Here is a 25,803-nt window from a genome sequence, read left to right as displayed (position 1 = left end):
TAATGATACCGATATTGTGGCTAGATTTGAAATAAACCTTCCACAGTAATTGACCCTACCAAGGAAGGACTTAAGCTCGCTGACGTTTTCGGGTGCAGGAATGCCTTGTAGGGCCGTGATCTTTTCTTTCAATAGGTGCAACCCTGTTGCATCAACAGAAATCCAAGGGATTATTGGTGGCGCCCACTCTGAAGACTGGCTTGATTATACCCAGCTTTTCCAATCTCTAGCTCAGCTTCAAACTTCTGATGCAATGCGTATGGCACTGGTCTGGCTCTGAAGAACTTGGGTGTTGAATCTGGATTGACATATATCTTGGCTTTTACGCTCTTAATCAAATCCAATTCTTTGTGGAAGACATCTTCATACCTCCTTAAGAGATTGTGGAGAATGGCATCAGATATTTTGAAGATTTCCAGCCAGTTGAGCCTAAATTTCTGTAACCAGGCTCTTCCCAATAGGGTCTATGTCCTTCCACAACAACCAAAGGCAGATTGGCCTCCTGCCCTCTGTAGGCCACTGGGGGCTTGCCTGTATGAGGATCTTCAAATCTCTCCAGTATATGTTGGCAGCTTAACTGTAGTGCTCTTCAGGCTTAAAGACAGCATTCCTGCACAAAGATACTGAATGGTCTACTCACCCACTATGGTCACCAAAGCCCCGGTGTTGACTTCCATTTTAAGGGGTTTACTATTTACCTTTAGGACAATTTCAATTGGAGCCATATTATTCAGTTGGACTGCATTCAACCGATACATTGCAAGCTCCTCTTCAGAGCTCTTCCCCATTATGTTCAGTGGCGCTGTGGACTGCTGCTGCTGTTTTCTTTGCATTGCCGTGCTCTGCCTCACGCGGCAAAGTGCTTTGAATGTCCCCCCCTTCGGTTGCACCAGAAGCACACAAACCCCCGAACACGGCAGGTCTCCAAGGGATGGACCCCAACCCGCTCCAATGATGCAGTCCACCTTGGATTGGGTCTGATGCCACAGTTCCTTCCCGCTCCTTGGCTTCCAATCCTGTCCCAAGGACCTGTGCCTAGAAATATCTGCATAAATACTAGTGCTACAATAATAATGTAAATTATGTTGCAAAGTAAATCTATGGTATTATGAGAAGTGTATTAATGAATGGAAAATTTAAAAACAATTCTTGTCTAAGTAAGTACATTTCTATTTTTGTTTCAAAACAGACGTGGTGTCCTTCAACTTCATGAAAGTGGCGGGATTCATGACATTGGCAAGCCCAGGTGGCAGCTCACCTGCTGTTTATTTGTGGTTATTGTCATCCTTTACTTCAGCCTGTGGAAGGGAGTTCGAACTTCTGGCAAGGTTAGTCCATTATTCTGATCAATTCCATGATCCATACCGACCAGTGGCTTCACGTGTAGCTAGAAAATCAAATCAAATATTGTTTTGAATATTCAAAGAAATATCGTTGCAAAAAAACCAAGGTTTTGATTTGTATATATTTTTATTTCTAAATAAAGACATTCCTGTTTCTGTTGGAATATTCAGAACAACTAACTTTAAATATGAAGTTACCAGTCTTCATATTCCTTTTTCTGCGCGGCCACACCTACCAAATTGTAAAATAGACCAAGGCGCCAAGGGAACACCTAAATGGTAGGGGGGGGGGGGGGGGGTAGGAAGAGGGGAGGGAAGGCGGGCTAACCGACAGTGGAGGGGGGGTAGAAGAAATATACATATGTAAATACATGGTGATCACTTTCTGTAAATTATGTAAACTGCAAAATTCCAATAAAAATATATATTTTTAAAAATTCTGCACAGTCCAGATGCATTCACATTGATTCTTTAAGAAGTCTGATCAATATTTAACAAGGTCACATTGGGTGCCAGATTCAAGATCGCTAGTTTTAACAAGTAAATCATTCATGCTAAATTGTACCAGTATACATTAATATTGGGATTGCTGCTCAGAATTTAAGATTTGTTGACTTTAAGAGTTGGCAGTATTGACTTTTGCCTCTGACTTTCCCTTTATTCATTTCAGCAGTGATTAATTTTAACTTTGAATCAGGAGATTATCTTTACTGGCCAAAACCTTGTCCTTTGATAACATAGCCAAGATGAAATAAATTAAAATCTGAATATGTGTATGGGATACAAATTTCACTTGACAGTCGCATTGATTAATATTCAACCAGATGATGCAGACATTAAATCCAAAAACAGTTGAATTTAGAATTTTTAAGAGGGTAATGTCCATAGTAAGTCTCACCATTATTAAGTTTTCTCAGAAAATAAAATAATGTAATACACCATATAGTAGCTTAAATGTTCACTTTTCTGACCAAAGCATTTCTTTGATTCGAACTGCTTATATTTTAAGGAGACCCTTGACTCCAGACTATTTCTCACTGTAAATCTCCTACATCTCACCTAGATTGAATAATGTGTTTCCCTTTCTTTAATTCAGAAGGCTGGTTTAGCTCAGTGGACTGGACAGCTGGCTTGTAATGCAGAACAATGCCAACAGCGGGGGTTCAATTCCTGTACTGGCCTCCCTGAACAGGCGCTGGAATGTGGTGTCCAGGGGCTTTTCACAGTAACTTCATTGAAGCCTACTTGTGACAATAAAAGATTATTATTTATTTATTATGTGGACAGAAAGCCAACAACCAATCAATTAAGGGGATTGGCCAGTAGGGTTATCATTTAAACCAGTTCCTGCTCCTGAATATGACCCACAGAAACTCTCTTCTGCTGTTCGTACATGCATCGGGCCATGTCAGCAGAATTGAATAGTAATTGGATCTAATTATACCCATTCCATGGGTATAAAATGGACACAATAAAAACAGAAAAAGCTGGAAATACTCAGCAGCTCAGGCAGCATCTGTGGAGAGAAACACAAAGTTAACCTTTCAGATCTGCTGCCCTTTGAAGGCACAGGCCTGAAACGCTAATTCTGTTTTTCTTTCCACAGATGCTGCATATTTCCAGCCTTTTCTGTTTTTACTTCAGATTTCCATGCTTTTTTTACGCTTTTGCATAACTTGGGCAATATTGGATGTTCAGGTCCCAAGTTCAAAGGATGCTTTAACACATTAAACCTGGCATTATGTCACACCATTTTTCAGATGTCCCTAGCTGCCACCTGAAACAGGCTTCAGAGCCTTAAAGCGGTAAATAAGGAGCCCAACCACCTGTTTTAGCTTCTAGGAAACAGGACATCGGAAAGCAGAGCAAGGAGTGGGTCTGCCTGACTCTAACTTCTTAAGTGGCCATCAACTGGAAGTTAACTCTGAAGAATTTTGTTAAGACGTTGCCATGGAGCCAGGAGGAGCAGGAGTATTTCCCCCAACACCACAGAATTATGATTGGTCATCCCCTCGCTGCCACCTCATCCCCTCCAAAGACATACCTTTGAAACGATACCAGTGAGGCAAGCTGACCAGAGTTCACCTATTTAAAAGCTGCCTAACGGCCGCAGGCAGCCCACCAACAACCATTCTCATTCCATCAGTATGGGCTGCACTTGAGTTCACGACATAGATCATAGAACAGTACAGCACAGAACAGGCCCTTCGGCCCTCAATGTTGTGCCGAGCCATGATCACCCTACTCAAACCCACGTATCCACCCTATACCCGTAACCCAACAACTCCCCCCCTTAACCTTACTTTTATTAGGACACTACGGGCAATTTAGCATGGCCAATCCACCTAACCCGCACATCTTTGGACTGTGGGAGGAAACCGGAGCACCCGGAGGAAACCCACGCACACAGGGGGAGGACGTGCAGACTCCACACAGACAGTGACCCAGCCGGGAATCGAACCTGGGACCCTGGAGCTGTGAAGCATTTATGCTAACCACCATGCTACCCTGCTGCCCTCATCTTCATGAAGATGAAAAAAGTGGACAAGTGCCTTGCACAACATGATCCAAACCCTTTGTAAAATTTGTGTATTTCAAAATTAATTCTGAAATGATTTTGTCACAATTAAATATTATTTAATAGACCGGGCGTTGTATGAAAAATCAATGTCTTGGGAAGTGAAATTGTAAAATATGCAGAAAACATGCTTTTCTTAGAATGATCAAAATGGATTTGGTTCCTATGTTCATGTTCAATTATCTTAACACATACTTGTAACTAATTTATTTTTGCAATTTTTGGGTTTATCATGAAGGTAATCGTGAATATAGTATTGGATTTATCCTGTTTATAATGCTTTGAAGCTTTGAAGCCCAGTTTAATAAAAATCAATAAAATGTGGAAAAAAAATTAAATTCAATTTGTTTTCTGTTAATGCATAACAGGTTGTCTGGATTACTGCCACAATGCCATACGTGGTTCTTACTATCCTGCTGCTTCGTGGAGTTACTCTTCCTGGAGCGATAGATGGAATCAAAGCATATCTCAGTGTTGACTTCTTACGTCTCCGTAAAGCCTCAGTAAGTCTTTAAGACCAGAGTCTCAGTACGTCTGTGGTATCCAGTTATAAAATAGACACTGACCTTATCCCCAGTTAAAATATGGGTGCATGCGATTTATTGTATGGGTTATAATAAGAATAGAGGTATTAAAGTACCATATTTTTTCATACAGTTCATACATTTAAAGACCTGGTATTTAAAAAAAAACAATTACCTTGGGAGAAGAAAAATAAAAACTGATAATTTTAGTGGAACACATTAAATTTGGTTGAATAGAGCAAGTAAAATACTATAAACACAGAACATCTGCAACAAAAAGCAGAAAAAGCTGGAGGCAAACAGCATATCAGCCGTTGTAGAGTCAACAGACAAGTTAACGTTTTGCCAAATAAACTTATTTTATTTAAAAATGAGTATAAAACTTTAATATATGTATATTATTATTTTCTATCTGACTAACATAAGTCATTGAAGCTAGTAGGATTTTGCCCCGGATGATCTGCTGTCTATAATATCATAAAAATAATGGAGATGAAAACTTTTGGCTATATTAACCAATTTGTTGACCGTATCAAGTTATAGTAGAGCTGCAAAATCATGCTCTTTATCAGTGCCTTTTTTTTGCACCAGGAATGTCATTTTGTGTCTGAAATATTGTCCACTCTGTGAAAGCACACTTCAGGTATGAACTATGCCAGAGATCATTTTGGTGAGATTAACTCCTGTGCAGAGTTGGTAGATCAGGGCGTTAATCAGTTGAAAGCTGATTAGACACCAACACTGCTATTTTGGAGCTCAATGCTTCAGCTACATCTTCACTAAACCCCACACATCTTAATATGTTTTGGGATCATCAACTATTTTCATGTTTGTTACTAATAGATTTCTCCCAGCTGTTGCAGTTGTCAGTGTTTTTTGGTTTTTGAACTGTGTTAACATTGTGAAAGTTTGCAGGGAAGATGCAGCACCTCCTGAAGTACTCCACCCTAACTTTAACAATTCTGCACAAACCACTTCCTCCTAAACATGGGTGCAATTATTGCATTCCTCTTAGACCACAACGTTAGAGTAAAAATGGGCAGAGGTGACACAGAGCAGCACAATGGAAGAGAGAGATGTGGTGCAATTCAGTGGCCTCCTTGCGCCTGACCTGGTGTCAGGACGAGGCCGTTGAATCTTGAGAGAGATCTTCATCAAGATTCACGACACTCGAAACGGAATCTCGTGGCACATTGCAATCTGGATCTCATTCAATTCACCTGGGCCCAGGATTCACGGGCCTCAAAAGCAATGCCTCAACTGGGTGCTGTTTGGTACTAGTTCACAAAGTCGTGAACCAGTCACGATGGCACCTTGGGGCATCTCACTGGGGAGTTGATGCCCCTGGATGGTCAGGCACTGGGCAAGGTGGCATCCTGGAACTCCCCCTGGCACCTTAGCACTGCCAGCCTGGCAGTGCCAAGGTGCCCAGGTTCCAGGTTGCCCATGCCAGGAATCGAGCCCAGGGGGGCCTTGCCCATAAGAGGTGGAGTGAGTGGTGACTCAGGAACCCTGGAAGAGGTAAGGTAGATGAAGTGAGGGTGTCCTGAGGTGATGGAGTACAAAATATCGGGGCTGTCTTTAAAAATGGCGCCCAGATCCGCCCATAGTCATCTCGCAGGAAATGGCTTAAAGAATGATCTTGATGGGGAATTCCCTGGTGAGGCCAAAAGAAATGGCAAAGTGACCTTGGATAGATGCTGTGAAGCACCCCGCTAAACGTGCCGTTCACTGGACTTTAACTTAAGTCCGCTGAATCGTGCCCTATGATCTCTCAGCAGGAGGCCATATCCAACCAGGAAGTTCCGGGAGCAATTCTCCTATCTGAGCTTCATCAAGGAGCAGTGAGCCAAACATCTCCATTTTACTCAGCACATCATACCGAAATCATCTACCTCCGACTGCCATGATTACACACTCTTAGAGCAAGGCAAGGATGGCATTGTTCGTGCCTGTAATGATCGTGGCCATGAGCTTTTATATATCTGGTTCCTTCCAGCTGGAGCAGGTGGTGTTTTCAGCATCTCTCAGTTTTCCGTTCACTATATTCGTTCTCTATTCCAAGGAAGCTGAATGCATATTATTTTCTCTTGCCAGAGAGAAATAAGCAGAGTGAGCACGCAGCTTCACTAGAATTGCAGACTTGCCCAAGAGCATGACTATTGGCATCGCTTTGTGAACACTGCCTGTCAACTCTGTGGTATCTGAACTGGAAGGGATTCTACTTTCTCAATGTCCAGTTCATGCGTAACCAAACACAGTAGATCATGCAGGTCAACTGCCTTCCATTTGTGCCTGTTTCCCATGTTCCTTTTGCCTGGTCTAGGGCTTGCATGCAGGGATATCCTCATGGCTGCAGCATGGCTGGTGGAAGGCTGCTGACTTCCAATGGCAAAGGTTACATGTGGTCCTGCAGGATGCCCTCGAGTGGCTTTAGCTGAGACAGGCCTGGCCTTGGCTTCGGACTGCACTATCTTGGCCTGGATGGCAGCAGCCTGAACTGGCTGGCTGACCGTTAACACCAAGGATGCTGGCAGGGTGGCAGTAAGGGGAGAATGAATACTGTCTTCATGAGAAAGAAGAGCAGGTTCATTCTCCACGGAGCCATTGCCACTCCCCGGTGTCTCAGCATTCCTAGTACTGGAGGAGAGATTGCAGTGACAACCTGCAAACACCTGAGAATTGGTAACCACAGCCATGGTGACAGCAGTCTGAGTTTGCATGACGGAAGTCTGATTTTCTATGGCAGCTATCTGAGCCCAGATGTTTGGTGGCATCTCCTGGTGCTGGAATGCTAAGAAATCAACCATCAGAGGTTGTATCAGGGTTACTGACCATCACAATGCGGTCTTCGTCACAATGTTAAAATAAAAGTATGTTGACACATGTTTGGGTCTGCAAATGACTTTATGGTATTGGCCTCCATATCCACACTGGAAAGGATGTCCAGGAGTGTGCAAAGCCCTAACAAAGCGAAGTTGGTGCCAGACTCCTTCAGGCTCTTTGATTTTGATGGAAGGCCTGCCAATGCACTGAGTATATCAGAAATAGAGGGCGGATTACTGCGGAGACTGGAATCTGGAACAAAAACAGGAAATACTGGACAATCTCAGCAGATCTGACGGCATCTGTGGAGAGATTAGGGAGCTAACGTTTCGAGTCTGGAGGACTCTTTGCCAGAAAAAGAGGGGCTATAAAGACTGAGGAAATGTAGATAATTAATGTCAGCAGAGAAAGAGTACTGAAGAAACTTAAGAGACTATAATTTGACAAATTCTCAGGATCGGATGGCCGACATCCTAGGGTTCCAAAAGTGATCACTGCAGTGAGGGCCAATGTGTTGGACGTGATTTTTCAAAATTCACTAGGTTTTGGAATGGTCCCAGCAGCTTAGAAGTTGTAAATGTAACCCTGCTATTCGAGGAAATAGGAAGAGATGAATAAGAGAACTCTAGGCCAGTGAGCCTGACATTATTCATAGGGAAATGTTGGATTCTTTAATTAAGGAAGTCCTACCAATGCACTGAGAAAATCATGCCATGTGTAGTGATCTCTATATGTAGTAATACATGATCAGACAATGTTGAGCAGGCAATTGAACACTAGATGGCCACACTATCAGGACCATAAAAGGATTTTCCCGCTCTTTCCTAGAGGAGAATGTGTCAGGAGTGCAGAGAGTACAAGTTTTCTAGAGAGAAAAAGTTAATAGACATCAGTATATAGCATTAACTTATTTAATAGTTTAATCTACAGTTATTTGTTTGTTTACTAGTTCAGTATTAAGTAAAAAGAACTCACAAGATTATTTATATTCCGCATTAAATTACTTTACCATCACTGGAAGACTACGTCTATATTTCAACAACTTAGCGAGACAAAAAGAGTAATATATTACAATATCATAATATAACACTATGATCAGACAGAGTCAACATGGTTTTATGAAAGGAAATTTGTTTGACAGATTTATTAGAGTATTTTGACACTGTAACTAGTAGGATGGATAAAAGGGAACAAAGTAATGTGGTACATTGGATTTGCAAAAGGCACCAAAGTTAATATGTAAGGTAAGTGCCCATAATGTTTGGGGCAATATATTAGCATGGTTAGAGGATTTGTTAATGGACAGGAAACAAAGCATAGGCATAAATGTAGGATTTTCAAATTGGCTGGCTGTATTGGAATGCTGTAAGGATCAGCTATTTATAATCTGTATTCATAAATTAGACAACAAGACAGAGAATGATCTATCTAAGTTTGCTGAAGATCCAAGCTGGTGGAGATACAAGCTTAGAGGGTACAATCAGGCTATAAAGAGATTTGGAAAGATTAAGTGAGTGGGTAACGAGGTGGCAGATGAATTACAATGTGGGGAAATGTGACGTTATTCACTTTGGTCATAAGAGTAGAAAGGCAGAATTTTTAAAAAGGGGCATGAAACTTGTAAATCTTGATGGTCAGAGAGATTTGGATGTGCTCTTAAAAGGAATACAGGAAGTTAGTATGCAGTCACAGGAAGCAATTGGGAAGACAAATGGAATGTTGACCTTTGTTGGAGTACAAGATTAAAGAAGTCTTGCTACATTTGTACAGGGTTTTAATGGGGTGAAGCCTGGGATGCTGTGTGCAGTTTTGATCTCCATATTTAAAAACAAATATATTTGCATTGGACTTGGTATGGTGTCACAGGTGGCAGGGTGGCAAAATGGTTAGCACTGCTGCCTCACAGTGTCAGGGACCTGGGTTCAATTCCTTGGGTGACTGACCGTGTGGAGCTGGCACGTTCTCCCCATGTCTGCGTGGATTTCCTCTGTGTGGTCAAGTTTCCTCCCACATTCCAAAGATGTTTCGGTTGGGTGGATTGACCATGATCAATGTGCGGGGTCACGTGCATAGGGCACTGGAGTGAGTCTAGGCAGAGTGCTCTTTCGGAGGGTTGGTGCGGACTCGATGGGTCGAATAGCTTCCTTTTGCACTGTAGGGATTCTATGCTAGAGCAATATTTTACTACATTGGTTCCTGGGATGAGAGTGCTATCCAATGAGAGGTTGAGTAAATTGGCACTTTTTTGGAGTTTAGAAGAATGAGAGCTCATTGAAATATATGTGAGTTTGAAGGGGCTTGATATTGTGTTCCCTGACAGGGGAACTGGAACACAGGGCACAATAATAGCTAATCATTTAGGGCTGACATGAAGAAAAATTTCTTCATGCTAAGGATTGTGAATCTGTAAGGGTCTTTCCTGTTTTTTTTTCCCTTATTTCCCTTTATTCCCTTTTTTCTCCTTCCTTTCATTTTGCCATTATCATTTTTGATCCTTGAATAAGTAATAGACATGTATCTTTAGCTCAAGCAGCCGAGGGAATGAGGAATTCAGGAGTTACAGGAGAGAACACTCTGCTAGTCTCAGTTAGTCTGAGCAGGAGACCCAGACTTTCCGGCACTAGAGAGATGGGCATGGTACCCGGTTTGATTGATTAGCTGGTGACCAGTGAATTGGACAAAAGGCCATACTCTGCCTGGTAACAGGTGGTGATTAGTTCCTCCCCCAGTGGAACTATTTTCAGCATCCCAAGGAGCTCAGTTTGACTGTGAAAAGCACTGGGACAAGAATCTACACTCTCTCCGTGTTTTCTCCAGAAAGGTTGTGGCTGCTGTATTCCTGAAACTACAGAGACCTGAATGAATGAATCTATAGGGAAACCATTACAGGCTGCAAACAAAGACCAGGACCCTCTCTCTCTAGAAAGGCTGTGAGTGCTGTGCTTTGAAACGACAGAGACATTAATAAGTCTACGGTGAAAAATCCCATAATGAAAGCAAAGTCCTCTCTATGGGAGCCTGAGGGCCCCTGGCTTTCTCCTTGGGATATAGGAGCAGTTTAAGTGAGCTCGAGAAGCCCTGCTGTGCTCTGGCATTGATAGATGGTCCTGCAGCAGTATAGGGCAAAAAGTCTTGGACCAAGGTCTCCAAGCAGCTGCTACTCTCGCTATGTTTGCCTTGTTGTGTCCGCACAATCATCTCAAGGTGGATGCATTCCTCCACACATCATTTAATCTGAGGAATGTACCAGACACCCCTTCCCAATTTCCCCCCCCCCCCCCCCCGCACTGCCTTTGGAGCTCCAGCAGCTGGGGCATGACCGAGTCCAGAAGCACATCAGCTGACTGGGACTCAGCAAATTCCTGGCCTGCAGCAATCTTCGAGTGCTGGCACCCTGGAGACTCCCTGCCTCCTGCTGCTGTGGATCTGTCACTGTGATGTTCTCACCAGATTGTGACCCCGAGGCTGCTCTAAAGCTAGGTCTCACCGAGGTGTGTGTCTCTGTGCTGGGTGACTGCTGCGACAGTTCTTCCACTTTGGGCTCTGTGAATTCCTCTTCTGCACTGCTCTGGGGGCTGGAGTCGGGGAATCGTCTGGTGGAATCCCTCAGCTGCTTCTCAGGTCTGCTTGTGAAAGAAAGGAGAGATCATTAGTGAATGGCAGGAGCCTGAGAAACAGGAGGCCTGATTCACAGCTTGGCTGTCTGATGGATGCTGCAGAGCTGGATCCTCAGTTGGTTTATCAGCGCTGACCTCACCATCAGCACAGGAGTGATCGACATCCTCCCTGTCCAGCTGGATGCCTCTCAACTCAAAGTCCATAAGGTCCTTCAATTCTGGCACCCCTGCACCCATCTGGGGTCCCTCCCTCTTGTGAGCCAGCTTCTCCTGCATGAAGACAGGTGGAGCATGTCCGTGTCAGGGCAGATGATAAGGATGCCTGACCACCAGGATGGTGAGACCAGCAAGGCGAGATGAGAACACGACCCGCAGGGGAAATGTCGATGTGTGTGGGAGAGCGAGTGGTGGTGTCCCTTGAGCTGGCAGTGAGTGAGATCCCTGTAGCTGTGTAATGGGTCTGTGTGTGTGTGAGTTGAGACTAATGAGAATAGTGACTCAGTCTGGAAGAACGGAGGAGATCGTTTATCCCTTTGCAGCACTGGATGGTAGTCCTCTTCTGCAAGTGTTAATGCTGTCCACCGCTACTACCGCCTCCCGTGCTGGATTAGTTATCTTGCTGGCTGGTCTTTGCCCAGAGGGCAGATTTGGCACATCATGGCGGGGCGCCGTTGCGTTCAGTAAGCGCTCTAGGCAGGTGTCAGTGGAATCCGGGGCAGTATGTGTCTTAGCTTTCACAGCCATGACTTCCCAGCAACAAGTGAGCTAGCTGTGTGCAGGGCAGCCTTTAAATGTGGCGTCCCAATCATTAAAGGACTGAGCTGATGACAGGGCGGGCAAATCAGAGGCTGCCCACCAGCAATACGGCATGGAACACGTGCCCGCAATTGTTTTCCTCCAAGTGCCGCACTACATGGTAGAAAAAGCCAACACTGCCGTTGGTGGGCTAAACACCGCTTTACCCGTCTGACATCAGGCTTTGCCGATAACGGGGAAAATCTCGTCTTGTGTTTCTTTTCAAATATTTTGCCAACTCAGGCTTGATAAAATGACTTATTGGAATTCAGCTGTGTGTCGGCGATTGGAAAGCATCAAAGCCATTAACCTATTGATTGACTTGGCAAAACGATAAAATGATATGAGACGCCCAGCTGTTTAAACATAGATAACACATCACAACCTGCAGCACATAGGCTGGAGAAGAAATTCTGAGCTTGGAGTGTGTGTGTGTGGCAGCACAGAAACAGGCTATTAGCCCACCGTCTGTTCCAGTACTCCATATCCTTTAATATTCCCATTTTTCAGTTAGAAAAAACATAATGGACTTTGCTTCAACAATCGTCTGTGTTAGAAATTTTCACATTCTTACCATTGGCTGTACACAATTACTTCCTGACCTCCCCTTTATTTATTTTGTGATTATCTTAAATTTGTGCCCCTTTTGTCACCATTTGACTAATCAGTGGAAACAATCCATTCCTGTCTTAAGATATCCTTTCATTTTCCTGATGACTATCAAGAAAAAAACACCCAATTATCTCATGTTTCACTTGATAACGGTAATCTTTCAACTCTGCACCATCACAATAAATGTACGCAGCACACTTGTGCTTTGTTTTCATGGGCGCGATTCTCCGATGTCACGCCGGTTGGGAGAATAGCGGGCCGTGCCAGTTTTTCACGCAACGCCGGTCCGACGCACTCCCGCGATTCTCCCAAACAGCAGCACGACCAGGCCACCGGGACTCACAGTATCTCGTGGCAGGCGGCTGTCGAGGTGTCGAATAACCTCCGTCTAACATGTCGTTCCTCTGCTCCCCACCACCCTTCTGTAGGTGACCATAATGTATTCGAACCGAACGGCTATGTTCATCGCAGTGGTTGGAGCCGCTGCACTGCAGTTAGACATCCAGCAGCGTCCACAGCGACATCCCACAGTGGATGCATTGGCAGCTGCAGCAGCAGAGGGAATGGCCGCGGAGTGGCCCGTCGTCGCCGTACAGGCCGCAGGCCCTCATGGCCGGTATGTCCAGGGGGATGGCGAGGGGAACATTGACCCTCAAACGCTGAGGACGGCACAGGATGCGGGCACTGATGTCGAGCAGCATGGGGGGGAGGGGGAGGAGACATTGATGGTGGAGCCAGGGCACCAGAGGCGACAATCGAGGCCTTGGGTGTACCGTGCCCAGATCTCTTTCGAGACACTGCTGGACATCACCTGCAGGAGGAGACTCCGGTTCAGCAGGGAGACGGTCGCACATATCTGCCACCTCGTGGCGCACCTTGCCCCACGTGGAACGGGAGGAGGACACGCGATCCCGGTTGCTGTCAAGGTGATGGTGGCACTTAACTTTTATGCTACCGGTTCCTTTCAGTCTCCGAGTGGGGACCTATCCGGGATATCGCAGGCATCGGTCCACAGGTCCATCCAGGACGTGACCGACGCCCTGTTCGCCATCGCGGACTACTACATAACCTTTCCCGAGGCCCGAGCAAATCAAGAAGTACGAGCCTGTGGATTTGCCAACATGGCCGGGATACCTATGGTCCAGGGAGTGATTGATGGTGTTCACGTCCCCATGCGCTTGCCTGCAGGCAACAGGGACGTGTTCACTAACAGGAAGGGGACACACTCCATGAACATCCAGGTGGTATGCGACCTTAACATGAGGATCATGCACGTGTGTGCAAGGTTCCCTGGGAGTGTGCATGATGCGTACATTCTTGCACAGTCGTTCATCCCTGCTATGTTTGAGGGACGGCCCCCCCGGCTGAGGGGCTGGTTGCTGGGCGACAGGGGTTATCCACTGAGGTCTTGGCTGATGACGCCCATACGGAGGCCTCAGACCAATGCGGACACCCTATACAATGAGGCCCATGCAGCAACCAGGGGTGTGGTGGAGCGCTGCTTTGGTCTGCTGAAAATGAGATTCAGGTGCCCGGACCGCTCCGGAGGGGCCCTGCAGTACCAGCCCGGCAGGGTCGCTCGCATTGTTGTGGTCTGCTGTGCGCTGCACAACATTGCAATGCATAGGGGAGATGCCTGGTGGAGGAGTCGGAGGGAGAAGCCACTGGCAGTGGTGCCAACGCTGAGGAGGAGGAGGAGGAGGAGGAGGAGGAGGAGGAGGAGGAGGTTGGTGGTGCGTAATGTCCAGGAGGCTGCACGATGCCTCCGGCGAGGACAGCGGGCACGCAACGCGTTGGTGGCTGCAAGATTCACGCGTCGCGCGCGACGGCTTCGCTGAACACTACCACTACCACCTGCATCGCCAGTCATGCAGACGGACAGCACACAACTCCCACCACCCCCACACCCCCGCTCCGCTCCGTGTACACTGCTCCACTTCGAGATCACCCTTACCACTGCGGCACAACGGTATGGCACGACATTGATGGCTGTGTCAGTGGGTGTGATCAGTGCCATGTTGAATGATGACATCCCGATCTGCGATGAGCTGTGAGCTCAGAATCGTTAGACAAAGTCTGACTCATGGCAATAGCTGAACCATCCATCTCGGTGGTTGCTGAGTTCGTCAGGGACACTCCATCATGTGCCCGCGTGGGGTAGCTGTGGGAGGGGGTGGGGTGGGGGGGAGGGGGTGGGGTGGGGGGGAGGGGCTGCACACCCGGCACCGACGTTTCACCACTCGTCAACCCCAGCGACATCCGGTCACCATCACGATCCTCGTGGCAACGGAAAAATCACAGTCTTACAAGTTAGGTGCAACAGTGAGTTTAATGATGAATATTATGTACAGATGCCCTAACCCCTACAACTAAACTGTGCCCTTCACCCATGCCAACTTACTATGTGTTCCTCTTCATTGCCTTACGTCTACCTCTAAGTGAATCCCCAGATGGTACAGCAGGAGTGGAGGCGGACTGCTGAGGATCACGTCCCGCGACATGTCTCCCCATCGGCACTCGTCTCCTGGGTCGACCTGGCCTTGATGGGCCAGGCTGCTCCGCGGGCGTTTTGGATGACGTGGTGCCACCCTGCTCTGCCCGCTGCCCACCCGATGCACCAGGGATAGGACGGGGGGAGGCCGAGCGTTCAGGGACGTCCCTTGACGGAGTTAATGGCACGGGCCCCAGGACCACCTCCTCCCTAGGGGAGTCCGGTGGCCCCGGCCCTCCCTGTGGGACGGAGGTGCGAGCGGGGAGGTGCTCATCCCGTCATTGTGTCCCTGGGTTTCAAAATGAATCTGCTGTCCAGGTGGGTCGAGTAAATCCAGGAACCCGGGAAACGTCTGGGCCTGAGCTGCCCTCCGACCGTCCAGCCCCTCGGCTGCTCCAACCTCCACCTGCTGTACCGGCTCAGCTGTATGGTGCACACCAGACTGTGACCCAGGAGCCTCATCACTTAATTGCCCAACCGAGGTGAGTGTCTCTGGGATGGTGGATGGTGTGGGAGACAGCTGTGCCGCAAGCTCTAGGTCCTCGTCCGTCAGAAATTCAGGAGTGTCCTCGTCCCAGTCATGTCCCAGCGCAGGACGCACGTGGCCCATGTACAGTTCAGCGTCTGGTGAGTCCATTGATTGCGTCGCCGTCCTCTGTGCGTCTGGGTCCACTGACCCTGTCCTGTCCTGTCTCACGGCCCGACCATCGGGCAACCACAGCCATGAAAGTCGTCACTGTCCGCCCTCTGTACGTCCCGCTCGAGAGTCCCGGATTTGGAGGATGGCCCTCCTGGCCGACCTCCTGCCACCCTCTGGCGTGCGACCCTGGGTGCGGTGGTCATCGTGGATGGTGGCCTGTGTGTGGCACCAGACGGCCCTGGACGTTCGTCAGCTGGCCCTGCGGAACAGAATGATACGGGGTTAGTTAGACACGCTCGGCTGGGCGTAGGATGGTCCAGTGGGCAGAGTGTGAGGGGAGAGAGGATGGGCTGGGTGGGGGGGGGGGGGTGTTGTCATGCAGGGTTGTCTCACTTGGTTCTGAACCTCCAACCTCGCATTGCTCGGCCTCCCGGGTGGCAGATCCCCCAGCAAGGTCCAGGGCCCTCTGCTCGAACACTGTCAGGGGGTGCATAACAGGTGAACCCCCTCCGATTCTGTTGCGCTCCCAGCTGTTGCGAGCAGTCTTGTCCTGTTTGGGGGGGGGGGGGGGGGGCATAGATAGAGCATCACAATTAGGCAGGTATCATCAGGGCGTTCAGATATTGGCACAGGGTGGGGGGAAAGTTGCAGCCACACCATGGCATCTCTCCAGGGGGTTGCAGCGCTCATGTGGGTCTGTGACAACTTTGTTAACCACCCTCCACTCATTCTCGCCCCCCCCCCCCCCCCCCCCCGTGCCCGTCGCACGGTGCTGGAAGGGTGGCAATGCCCTCGTCTTGGGCAGAGGATGTCCCTGCGCTGCTCCACCTCATCGAGGAGGGTCTCCAGGTCTGTATCACGGAACCTCGGGGCGGCCCTCCGTGGCTCCGACATTTCCCTTCCTCCTTTCCGTGCGTGGATCGCACCCTTTTACGATGCAGAGCGGCGTCATTGGGGCGTTGCGCGCTGACGACACGTTTTCAACGTTGCGCCCCCCGTGTTCCTCGCGGCTCCGATGCTAGCCCATTTCCGGGGCCAGAATCGATCGCGATCGGGTCCGTTTCCCGCCGTCGTTGAACTCGACCGAGTTCACGACGGCTTTCCCGATGCGGCGCGACATCGGAGAATCACGCCCCATTTCTTTCCTATGAAAGGTGTTCAAATAGTTGGAAAACTCCATCTGCAACCGGAGCAAGTTCTTGTAAATGTTTAAGATAATCTCCTTCCTCTTTACTGAATTCCTCTGACTACAAAATTCATGATTCACTTTACTTTATTACAGTCTTAATGCTGCCATCTTCAGTTGTTTATGAACCTGCACACCAAGGTCCCATTGCGTCTCCACGTCATTTAAAATGTAGTCACATAAGATACATTTCCTTTCATTAATTTCACTTTCAAACATCTTCTATTCTATCATCAACACTCCATACTGCGTTACAACATATCTTTCTGCTCATCCTGCTCGCCGATCTGAATCAACCAGGGAATGGCTGTTCCCTGAGCTTTTGTTTAACTAAAAGGGCACAATATGTGGATGTGTTTGTAAAGGACAGAGCCCGATGTGTGATTCTATGTAGCTTCTCGCAGCAGAAAGTGAGTCACACTGCAATCCAACTGATCCAATCCAATCTTAACACAATCAGGATTGTTTTGTAAGTGTTGTCTGATCATGGAATCACACCTAATGTTGGACACGATGGGGGGATTTTCCAGCCCTTCTCGCCAGTGGGATCTTCTGGCCCTACCAGCGTCGAACCCCCCACTGCGGGTTTCCTAGTAGCGGAGTTGGACTCAACGGGAAATCCCATTAACAGTGACGGGACCAGAAAATGCCAGCGGCAGCCAATGATGGGCCAAGGCACAGGCCAGGAAGGCATGGAAATTCTCCCCATGTTTTGAGTGTTGCAAGCTCGTGTTTGTTGGATCTGATCAGTAATTTGCCTGTTGTGAACAGCCAAAGAGATGTGGGGTGCAATTCAGCGATCCTGTTGCGCCTGTCGCGAATCCAGGAGCAATAAGTGAATCATGCGCAAGTCCAAAATTGGGCACCGCGTTGGGCAAAATGTTCTGCCCCACATGATCTGGATTTCGCCTTCGCTGAGCGAGACCCAGAACTAAATATTTAAATGAGCCATAAGTCTCCAGGACTCATCAGTCGCACCTGGGAGACCTCAACAGGGCGCCCTTAGTACTGGTCCACACAAATGTGGACCAGTCATGTAGGCATCTGGGGTGGCCTCCCAGGCCATTGGAAATCCCTGGATGGTCGGGCACAGGGTAGGGTGACACTTGTTACTCCCCCTGGTACCCAGGCACCATGGCACTGCTAGCTTGGCACCCTGGCAGTGCCACCATGCACCCATGAAGTACCACCTTGGCAGTGCCAGGGTCACCAGATGCCAGGGTTGCATGCCAGTTGGCAGGCCCTGGGGGGTTTTGCCAGGTAGAGGCGGATGAGGGGGGTTCCCGGATGCCTCCCCAAGGTTGGAGGATGAGGGGTGGGTCACACAAATGGTGGGGAGGGGGAACCTTAAAGTGGGAGGGGGATGATTGGGGCAGATGGTTAAAATGGCGCCGTGATCTGCGAGGATAAAGCTTGCCAGCAGGAAATCCGTCTTTCGGCCTCGGAGGAGAGAAACTCCCAAGGCCAAAAGAAACGGCAAAGTGATGATAAATAGCGGGTCTTTCTCGGTGCTGCAGCCGCCGGTCACGGCGAGAAATATCCCGCGAAACGCGCCGTTCAGTGAACTTTAACTTGAGTACGATGAATCACTCCGGTGCTGTTTGATACGATCCACCATGCGGCCTGCAAACCTGGCATCACACCAGCACTGACATTTATGTATCACATTACACATTTGTGTGGTAGGCAGAAGGTCTTTGTGTCTTAACAGCAACATCCTGCATAGTAACAGTGTGAGACGGCTAGCTTCACGTGTGTCTCAAATGCTTCAGGTACCTTTCTGTTATATTTCTTTCTTGCCGACAAGAGAAAGGGTATGGACGTGCTCACGCTCTGGATTCTCGTAAAACACGATGAGAGGTTTATCAGAGATGTTGCTCATACAATCAAGAAGGTGATCTGCTCAAAGCCCACGCAAGCACTCTGCTGATGGCACTACACATTATGTGACACATAACCAGCAGGAATGTACTCCCAGATACAGTACCCCCCTCCCCTTTTACATGTTTAGTGCAACGACAATGATTAACATTTATACAACAGATCCACTTAGCATTATTCTATACATATACAATTCAATAAAGCAGTCTCTGAGGTGGATGTCTATTCCTTTCTGATAGAATTTGACGTTCTGGAACTTGGCTACTAGAGACCTTGGAAGTGTCCTCATTGCTTTCTGTAAATGGTACTTCCTGACTAGTTATTACAGTATCTGCAATACAGGCACTCTAAACGTCCTCAGAAACAAAATCTGAACTCGCTCCTATAATTTGTCTCTGTTCCAAAGTATTGCTGTCTAGATATTCCAAGGGTAAGATCTCTTGAGAAGTTTCTGCGAACACACTTGGTGCAGCAAGTAGCTAATCAGCATGATGTCGCCAAGCTCTTTCACCCTCTGTACAGTGTGCAATATTGGAACTGCCTTTGCTAGAATCAAGCATTTCTCATTGGTGATGTAGCTGCTAGCTAGAACTCTCCCTCTCTGGTGAATACTCGACTTTTAGAGTTTTGCTCCCTTCTTGTGCTTGTTGTTGTTTGACAATCTCTGCAGTATCAGGTGGAGTTAACAAATCAAACTGTGTTCATAGTTTCCTATTGAACAGGATTGTCGATGAACTTTACATGGTAGTATGTATAGTGTTACTGTCAGACATTAGGGGTGGGAATCTCCATTTCAGAGACTAAGTGTTGACACCGGACAGAATCAGTGGACTTCTACGACAGCAAAATTGGCACTGGTCCAGGAGCAATTCCAGAGCCGTTAAGGGGCTAGCACCGGCGCCATGTGGAACACGAGCGATTCCAATGAAAAAAGGTATCGTATTCGCCGGGATCGGGATTGGCACTCAAGAGACCGACGAGTTACAGCTGCATATTAGCACTCAACTCCCCACAGACACTCATCCCAGCTGGAACGCGCCCATCCCATTGATGGGCTGACTGAGGCCAAAGGATACCTAGGTGGGTGGCCTGGGGGGGACATTCATACGACCCGTGGCACTAAGTTCACAGTAGGTAGTCAGCAATATGCACGGTCGTATGGCTGCCTTGCAGGTTGCAGCAATGATGTTCCGTAACGTGTCCACCCCAACCACGGCCCACCTCCAGGTCACCTACGGCTACTCAACCCCAGCCCTGGCAGAAGGCCCCCAACCAGCGGCACAACCGTCAGCATACTATGGTGACGTTGGACACTCTCGTACCCACTCTCCCTCAGCAGCCATAGCACCTATTTCGCGGGTTTTAAAATCACAAATTAAAACCTGCTTCCGTGCCGTAGATTCTATGATTCTATAGAACGATATGGGCCGCATCCAGGCAAATAGGGTTAGCTTAGATGGGCTTTTTGGTTGGCATGGATCAGTTTGGGTCAATGCCGTAGATTCTAAATGAAACTCGCTGTCAGCGATTCCTCCTGGCAGAGGCAGAGCATCACGGAGGCCCGGAGAATACGGGGTGGGCCTGCTAATAATATGCCAACAGCATTTACTGTATGTGCAGATTAGAACGCATTAATGCCGCTGTCGAGGCACCGGAGCATGGCATTCTGTTGGGCGGGCGGTGTCGGCCACAATTTCTGCCTCATGCGCCTCATCACTTTTCCCGATTCTGGCATTGGCCAACAGAAAATCCCGCCACAGGAATTTGTTAACTCTTCTTGCCAATGTCCCCTGGTCCTTTGACTCTTTGATGGAATGTTTTAATGATTGCACAAAATGCTTGGCCAATCCATTCATTGCTGTATGACAGAGAGCTGACTTAATATGATGTATACCGTTCTCCTTCAAGAAGACCTCAAACTCTTTTGAAGCAAACTGCGTCCCATTATCACTGATAAACTGCTCTGGTGTTCCAAATCTTGCGAATATTTTGTCTAGTTTCTGAATGGTTTGCTCAGTCGTCATTGATTTAATTATCGCTTCTTCTGGCCATTTCAAGGCATGTTCTCAATCACTAAGCACATGTCACCCGGCAGTTGACCAGCATAATCGATGTGTATTCTTTGCCTTGGCTGAGTCGGCCATTCCTACAGATGTAATGGATGCAATGGTGGAGTGTTCCTTAGTTTTTCACAGGATTGACATTGCCCAACTTTCTCTTGAATTTGAACATCCAATCCTGGCCACCAAAAATAACTGTGTGCCAGTTCCTTCATCCTCGCCACATCAGGATGTCCCTCATGCATTTCGTCAAGGACTCTACTCCACAAGCACAGATGAAGAATCATATAGATTCCCATACTAGAACTCCACCTGCACTGTCAACTCAAGTCTTCCTATGATGTAGGGCTTGAGGTCTGGATTTTTCTGACAAAAGACTGAGCATTCCTTTTTGGACCTTCACCATCGTTGGATCGGTTCTTGTATATCTTTAAACTTGAGATGAAGGGGCAGCACGTGGCGCAGTGGTTAGCACTGGGACTACGGCGCTGAGGACCCGGGTTCGAATCCCGGCCCTGGGTCACTGTGCATGTGGAGTTTACCCATTCTCTCCATGTCTGCGTGGGTATCACCCCACAACCCATAGATGTGCTGGTTAGGTGGATTGGCCACACTAAATTGTCCTTTAAGTGGAAAAGAAAAATAATTGGGTACTCTAAATTTATTTTTAAAAACTTGAGATGAAGTCACAGGTACACTATCCACAAACAAGAAATACACGATGTTGATGAAATTTTTGTTTGGTTCCTGTTTCACTTATGATGGCAATCGTGACAAAGCATCAGCATGGTGTTCTGACTTGTGATATTGGATATCATAAGTGTGTGCGACAATATCAATGACCATCTTTGCGATCTACTAGCTGCCAAAGAAGGTATGCCTTTATACTGCCCAAAGATTCTAGTCAAGGGTTGATAATCCGTTAAAAGAGTGAAATAGTGCCCATAAAAGAAATGTTGGAACCTTCCTACATCATAAATGGTGCTCAAAGCTTCTATTTCTAGCTGAATGGAATTTGTTTCTGCATTAGTAAGAGTGAATGAAGAAAGGGCTATTTGTCGTTCCTCTCCTGAAAGCATAACATGCAAGACCACTGCACCAACCCCATAGGGCAAGGCATCGCAAGCTAATTGCAACTTAATTTTTGGATGATAATAAACAGCTCGGACTTCAGTAAAGCCTCTTTCACTTTATTGTATGTATTTTCACATTCTTCTGACCAGTGTGATGCCTGTTTGGTACACAGCAACATGTTGGAAGACTTCAATCCTGTTGCTAAATTCAACCATAAATAATTGATCAATATTAAAAATGACCTTAATTGTGTCATATTTTGAGGATGTGACGCTTGTTGGCATTTCCTTTGGCTCCTTGTGAAAGCCATCTTTGTTGATGGTATGACTTGTAAAAGTAACACTTTCCTTTTTAACTCTCAGGTTAACTGTTTCAGGGTAGCTTTCAAATTCTTCAAGTGTTCCTCCTGTTCATATGAACCAGTAATGATTATGTCATCTAAATAACATCGCACTCCATTCAACCCACTTAGAATTTGATCCAAGAGCAGGTGCAGATGTTATTCCAAAAGGAAGTCGTGTGTAAGAAAACGGGCACCCTGCGTGCACTATTTTCCTCCGCGTCCGCCACGGCCTCCGCCATGGCGGAAGCGGAAGAGAAACCCACATCCCGTATGCGCCGGCCGGCGAAAGCCTTTCGGCCAGCCCTGCTGCCGGGGGGCGCCGGTTTTTTGCGCCAGTCTTCTGGTGCAAACCGCTCCGGCGTGGGGCTGGCCCCCAAAGGTGGGGAGAATTCCCCACCTTTGGGGAGGCCCGACCCCTGAGTGGTTGGCGCTACTCCCCTTCGCCGGCACCCTCCGTCACGCCGGGTAGGGGAGAATCCCGCCCCTTGAGTGGAATCCCGTGGGTTCATGTGCCATGTCTCAGGCGAGCATTATTGCCTCGCATCCCAAACAAACTGTGAGGCCTGGACACTTTGCCTGAACCCTGGAGGTGTCAACACCACAGAGGCAGCAGCCAACATTCAAACCCAGGTCTCTTGCACTGGTGGCTAACCACTGCACCACCGTGCCTCCATAGTTTGATTCCTGTCTTTCTGCTTACCCATCACCTGCACGTGCCGTGCCCTGGGGACCCAGATCTAGGACCACTGTGCCCAGGGGGCAGGGGGCGGGTGAAAGCAGAGGGTAACAGGGGATGGGGGGAGCTGTAGGCCAGCCTGTAAAGTGGAATAGTGTGACAGAGGCTTCACATGTTGCAGGTGCAATATGTTTTAATGGTGAAAAATCTAAACCCTATCTGTCCCTATCTACGACCCCCACCCCCTCAGTGCCAACTTAGTGTACCTCAATCTTCTGTGCTCTACAGCTACATCTATGTGTGTCCTAGGTGGAGGCAGCCTACTGCTTACCGCGTCCTGGGACCTTTGATACCACTAGCTCACATCCTCTGGAGGACCTCGCTGTGCCACCCTGTATAGCCCACTGACCTCAAGAAGCACCATTGTCAGGAGGGGTGGGGTGGGGGGAGACTCGAGAGAGCTGAAGACTGTATTTGTCTCCCTGTTGATAGGCTCCGGGTCAGCCTCCCGCATTCCCTCATCCCGGACGTTGTTCCTAGGGCCTTGGGGGTCACCTTGGGATGGAGGGACATCTGGAGTGAGCTCCATTGGTCCCTGCATCATCTGTCTCTGCCAGTCCTGGTGGTTCTCCATCATCTGCACCATGTTACCGACGGCCTCAGTGATGCTCTTCTGCAATTGGGACACGCTCTGGAGTGCCTCGGCAATGCCCCTGTGACTGGGACACAGTCTGGAGTCCCTCGGCAATGCCCCTGAGACTGAGACTCACTCTGGAGTCCCTCGGCAATGCCTCTGTGACTGGGACACACTCTGGAGTGCCTCGGCAATTCCCACCTGTGACTGGGACACGCTCTGGAGTCCCTCGGCAATGCCCCTGTGACTGGGACACAGTCTGGAGTCCCTCGGCAATGCCCCTGAGACTGGGACACAGTCTGGAGTCCCTCGGCAATGCCCCTGAGACTGAGACACACTCTGGAGTCCCTCGGCAATGCCCCTGTGACTGAGACACGCTCTGGAGTGCCTCGGCAATGCCCCTGTGACTGGGACACGCTCTGGAGTGCCTCGGCAATGCCCCTGAGACTGGGACACAGTCTGGAGTGCCTCGGCAATGCCCACCTGTGACTGGGACACAGTCTGGAATGCCTCGGCAATGCCCCTGAGACTGGGACACACTCTGGAGTGCCTCGGCAATGCCCCTGAGACTGAGACACACTCTGGAGTGCCTCGGCAATGCCCCTGTGACTGGGACACGCTCTGGAGTCCCTCGGCAATGCCCCTGAGACTGAGACACACTCTGGAGTGCCTCGGCAATGCCCCTGTGACTGGGACACCCTCTGGAGTGCCTCGGCAATGCCCCTGTGACTGAGACACACTCTGGAGTCCCTCGGCAATGCCCCTATGACTGGGACACACTCTGGAGTGCCTCGGCAATGCCCACCTGTGACTGGGACACACTCTGGAGTGCCTCGGCAATGCCCACCTGTGACTGGGACACGCTCTGGAGTGCCTCGGCAATGCCCCTGTGACTGGGACACACTCTGGAGTCCCTCGGCAATGCCCCTGTGACTGGGACACACTCTGGAGTCCCTCGGCAATGCCCACCTGTGACTGGGACACAGTCTGGAGTCCCTCGGCAATGCCCACCTGTGACTGGGACACGCTCTGGAGTCCCTCGGCAATGCCCCTGAGACTGAGACACACTCTGGAGTCCCTCGGCAATGCCCCTATGACTGGGACACAGTCTGGAGTACCTCGGCAATGCCCCTGAGACTGGGACACACTCTGGAGTCCCTCGGCAATGCCCCTATGACTGGGACACACTCTGGAGTGCCTCGGCAATGCCCCTGTGACTGGGACACACTCTGGAGTCCCTCGGCAATGCCCCTGTGACTGGGACACCCTCTGGAGTCCCTCGGCAATGCCCCTGTGACTGGGACACAGTCTGGAATCCCTCGGCAATGCCCACCTGTGACTGAGACACAGTCTGGAGTCCCTCGGCAATGCCCCTGTGACTGGGACACACTCTGGAGTCCCTCGGCAATGCCCCTATGACTGGGACACAGTCTGGAGTACCTCGGCAATGCCCCTGAGACTGGGACACACTCTGGAGTCCCTCGGCAATGCCCCTGAGACTGAGACACAGTCTGGAATGCCTCGGCAATGCCCCTGAGACTGGGACACACTCTGGAGTCCCTCGGCAATGCCTCTGTGACTGGGACACTCTGGAGTCCCTCGGCAATGCCCACCTGTGACTGGGACACACTCTGGAGTCCCTCGGCAATGCCCCTGTGACTGGGACACAGTCTGGAGTGCCTCGGCAATGCCCACCTGTGACTGGGACACAGTCTGGAGTGCCTCGGCAATGCCCCTGAGACTGGGACACAGTCTGGAGTCCCTCGGCAATGCCCCTGTGACTGGGACACTCTGGAGTGCCTCGGCAATGCCCCTGTGACTGGGACACAGTCTGGAGTCCCTCGGCAATGCCCACCTGTGACTGAGACACCCTCTGGAGTCCCTCGGCAATGCCCACCTGTGACTGGGACACACTCTGGAGTGCCTCGGCAATGCCCACCTGTGACACACTCTGGAGTGCCTCGGCAATGCCCACCTGTGACACATTCTGGAGTCCCTCGGCAATGCCCACCTGTGACTGAGACACCCTCTGGAGTGCCTCGGCAATGCCCACCTGTGACTGGGACACACTCTGGAGTGCCTCGGCAATGCCCACCTGTGACTGGGACACCCTCTGGAGTGCCTCGGCAATGCCCCTGTGACTGGGACACACTCTGGAGTGCCTCAGCAATGCCCACCTGTGACTGAGACACCCTCTGGAGTGCCTCGGCAATGCCCACCCCTCCCCCACCGCCCACTTCCTGATCATGGCTATATTTGCCGCCCAGTAATAGTTACTAAAATTTGGCAGCGCCAGCCCGCCCTCTCCCCGACTCTGCGATCACTTTGTTGACCCGTTTAAAAAAGGACTGTGGAATAAAGATGGGGAGACACTGAAATACAAACAGGAATCTCGGGAGGACCGTCATTTTCACCGTCTGCACTCTCCCAGCCAGTGACAACAGAAGCGCGTCCCACCTCCGAAAACCGTCCTTCATTTGGTCTACTAGCCGGGCCAGATTTAATTTATGCAGCCGGTCCCAT

General features: G+C 49.1%; 1 protein-coding gene across 2 annotated transcripts in view; it reads left to right on the top strand.

Moving 5' to 3' along the window:
• Positions 1-25,803, top strand: part of slc6a3 (solute carrier family 6 member 3) — a 104,410-nt gene that overhangs the window by 23,866 nt on the left and 54,741 nt on the right. For both annotated transcript variants that reach the window (XM_038797176.1, XM_038797175.1), the window contains 2 exons: positions 1,190-1,328; positions 4,290-4,424. In XM_038797176.1, coding sequence (XP_038653104.1) covers positions 1,190-1,328; positions 4,290-4,424 — 274 coding nt within the window. The remainder of the gene's footprint in view (positions 1-1,189; positions 1,329-4,289; positions 4,425-25,803) is intronic.

The sequence above is a fragment of the Scyliorhinus canicula genome, chromosome 5 (genome assembly GCF_902713615.1).
Source record: "Scyliorhinus canicula chromosome 5, sScyCan1.1, whole genome shotgun sequence".
Classification (NCBI taxonomy): Eukaryota; Metazoa; Chordata; class Chondrichthyes; order Carcharhiniformes; family Scyliorhinidae; genus Scyliorhinus; species Scyliorhinus canicula.
Note: the sequence above shows the minus strand (reverse complement) of the source record. Positions and strands in the feature narration are given on the sequence as shown.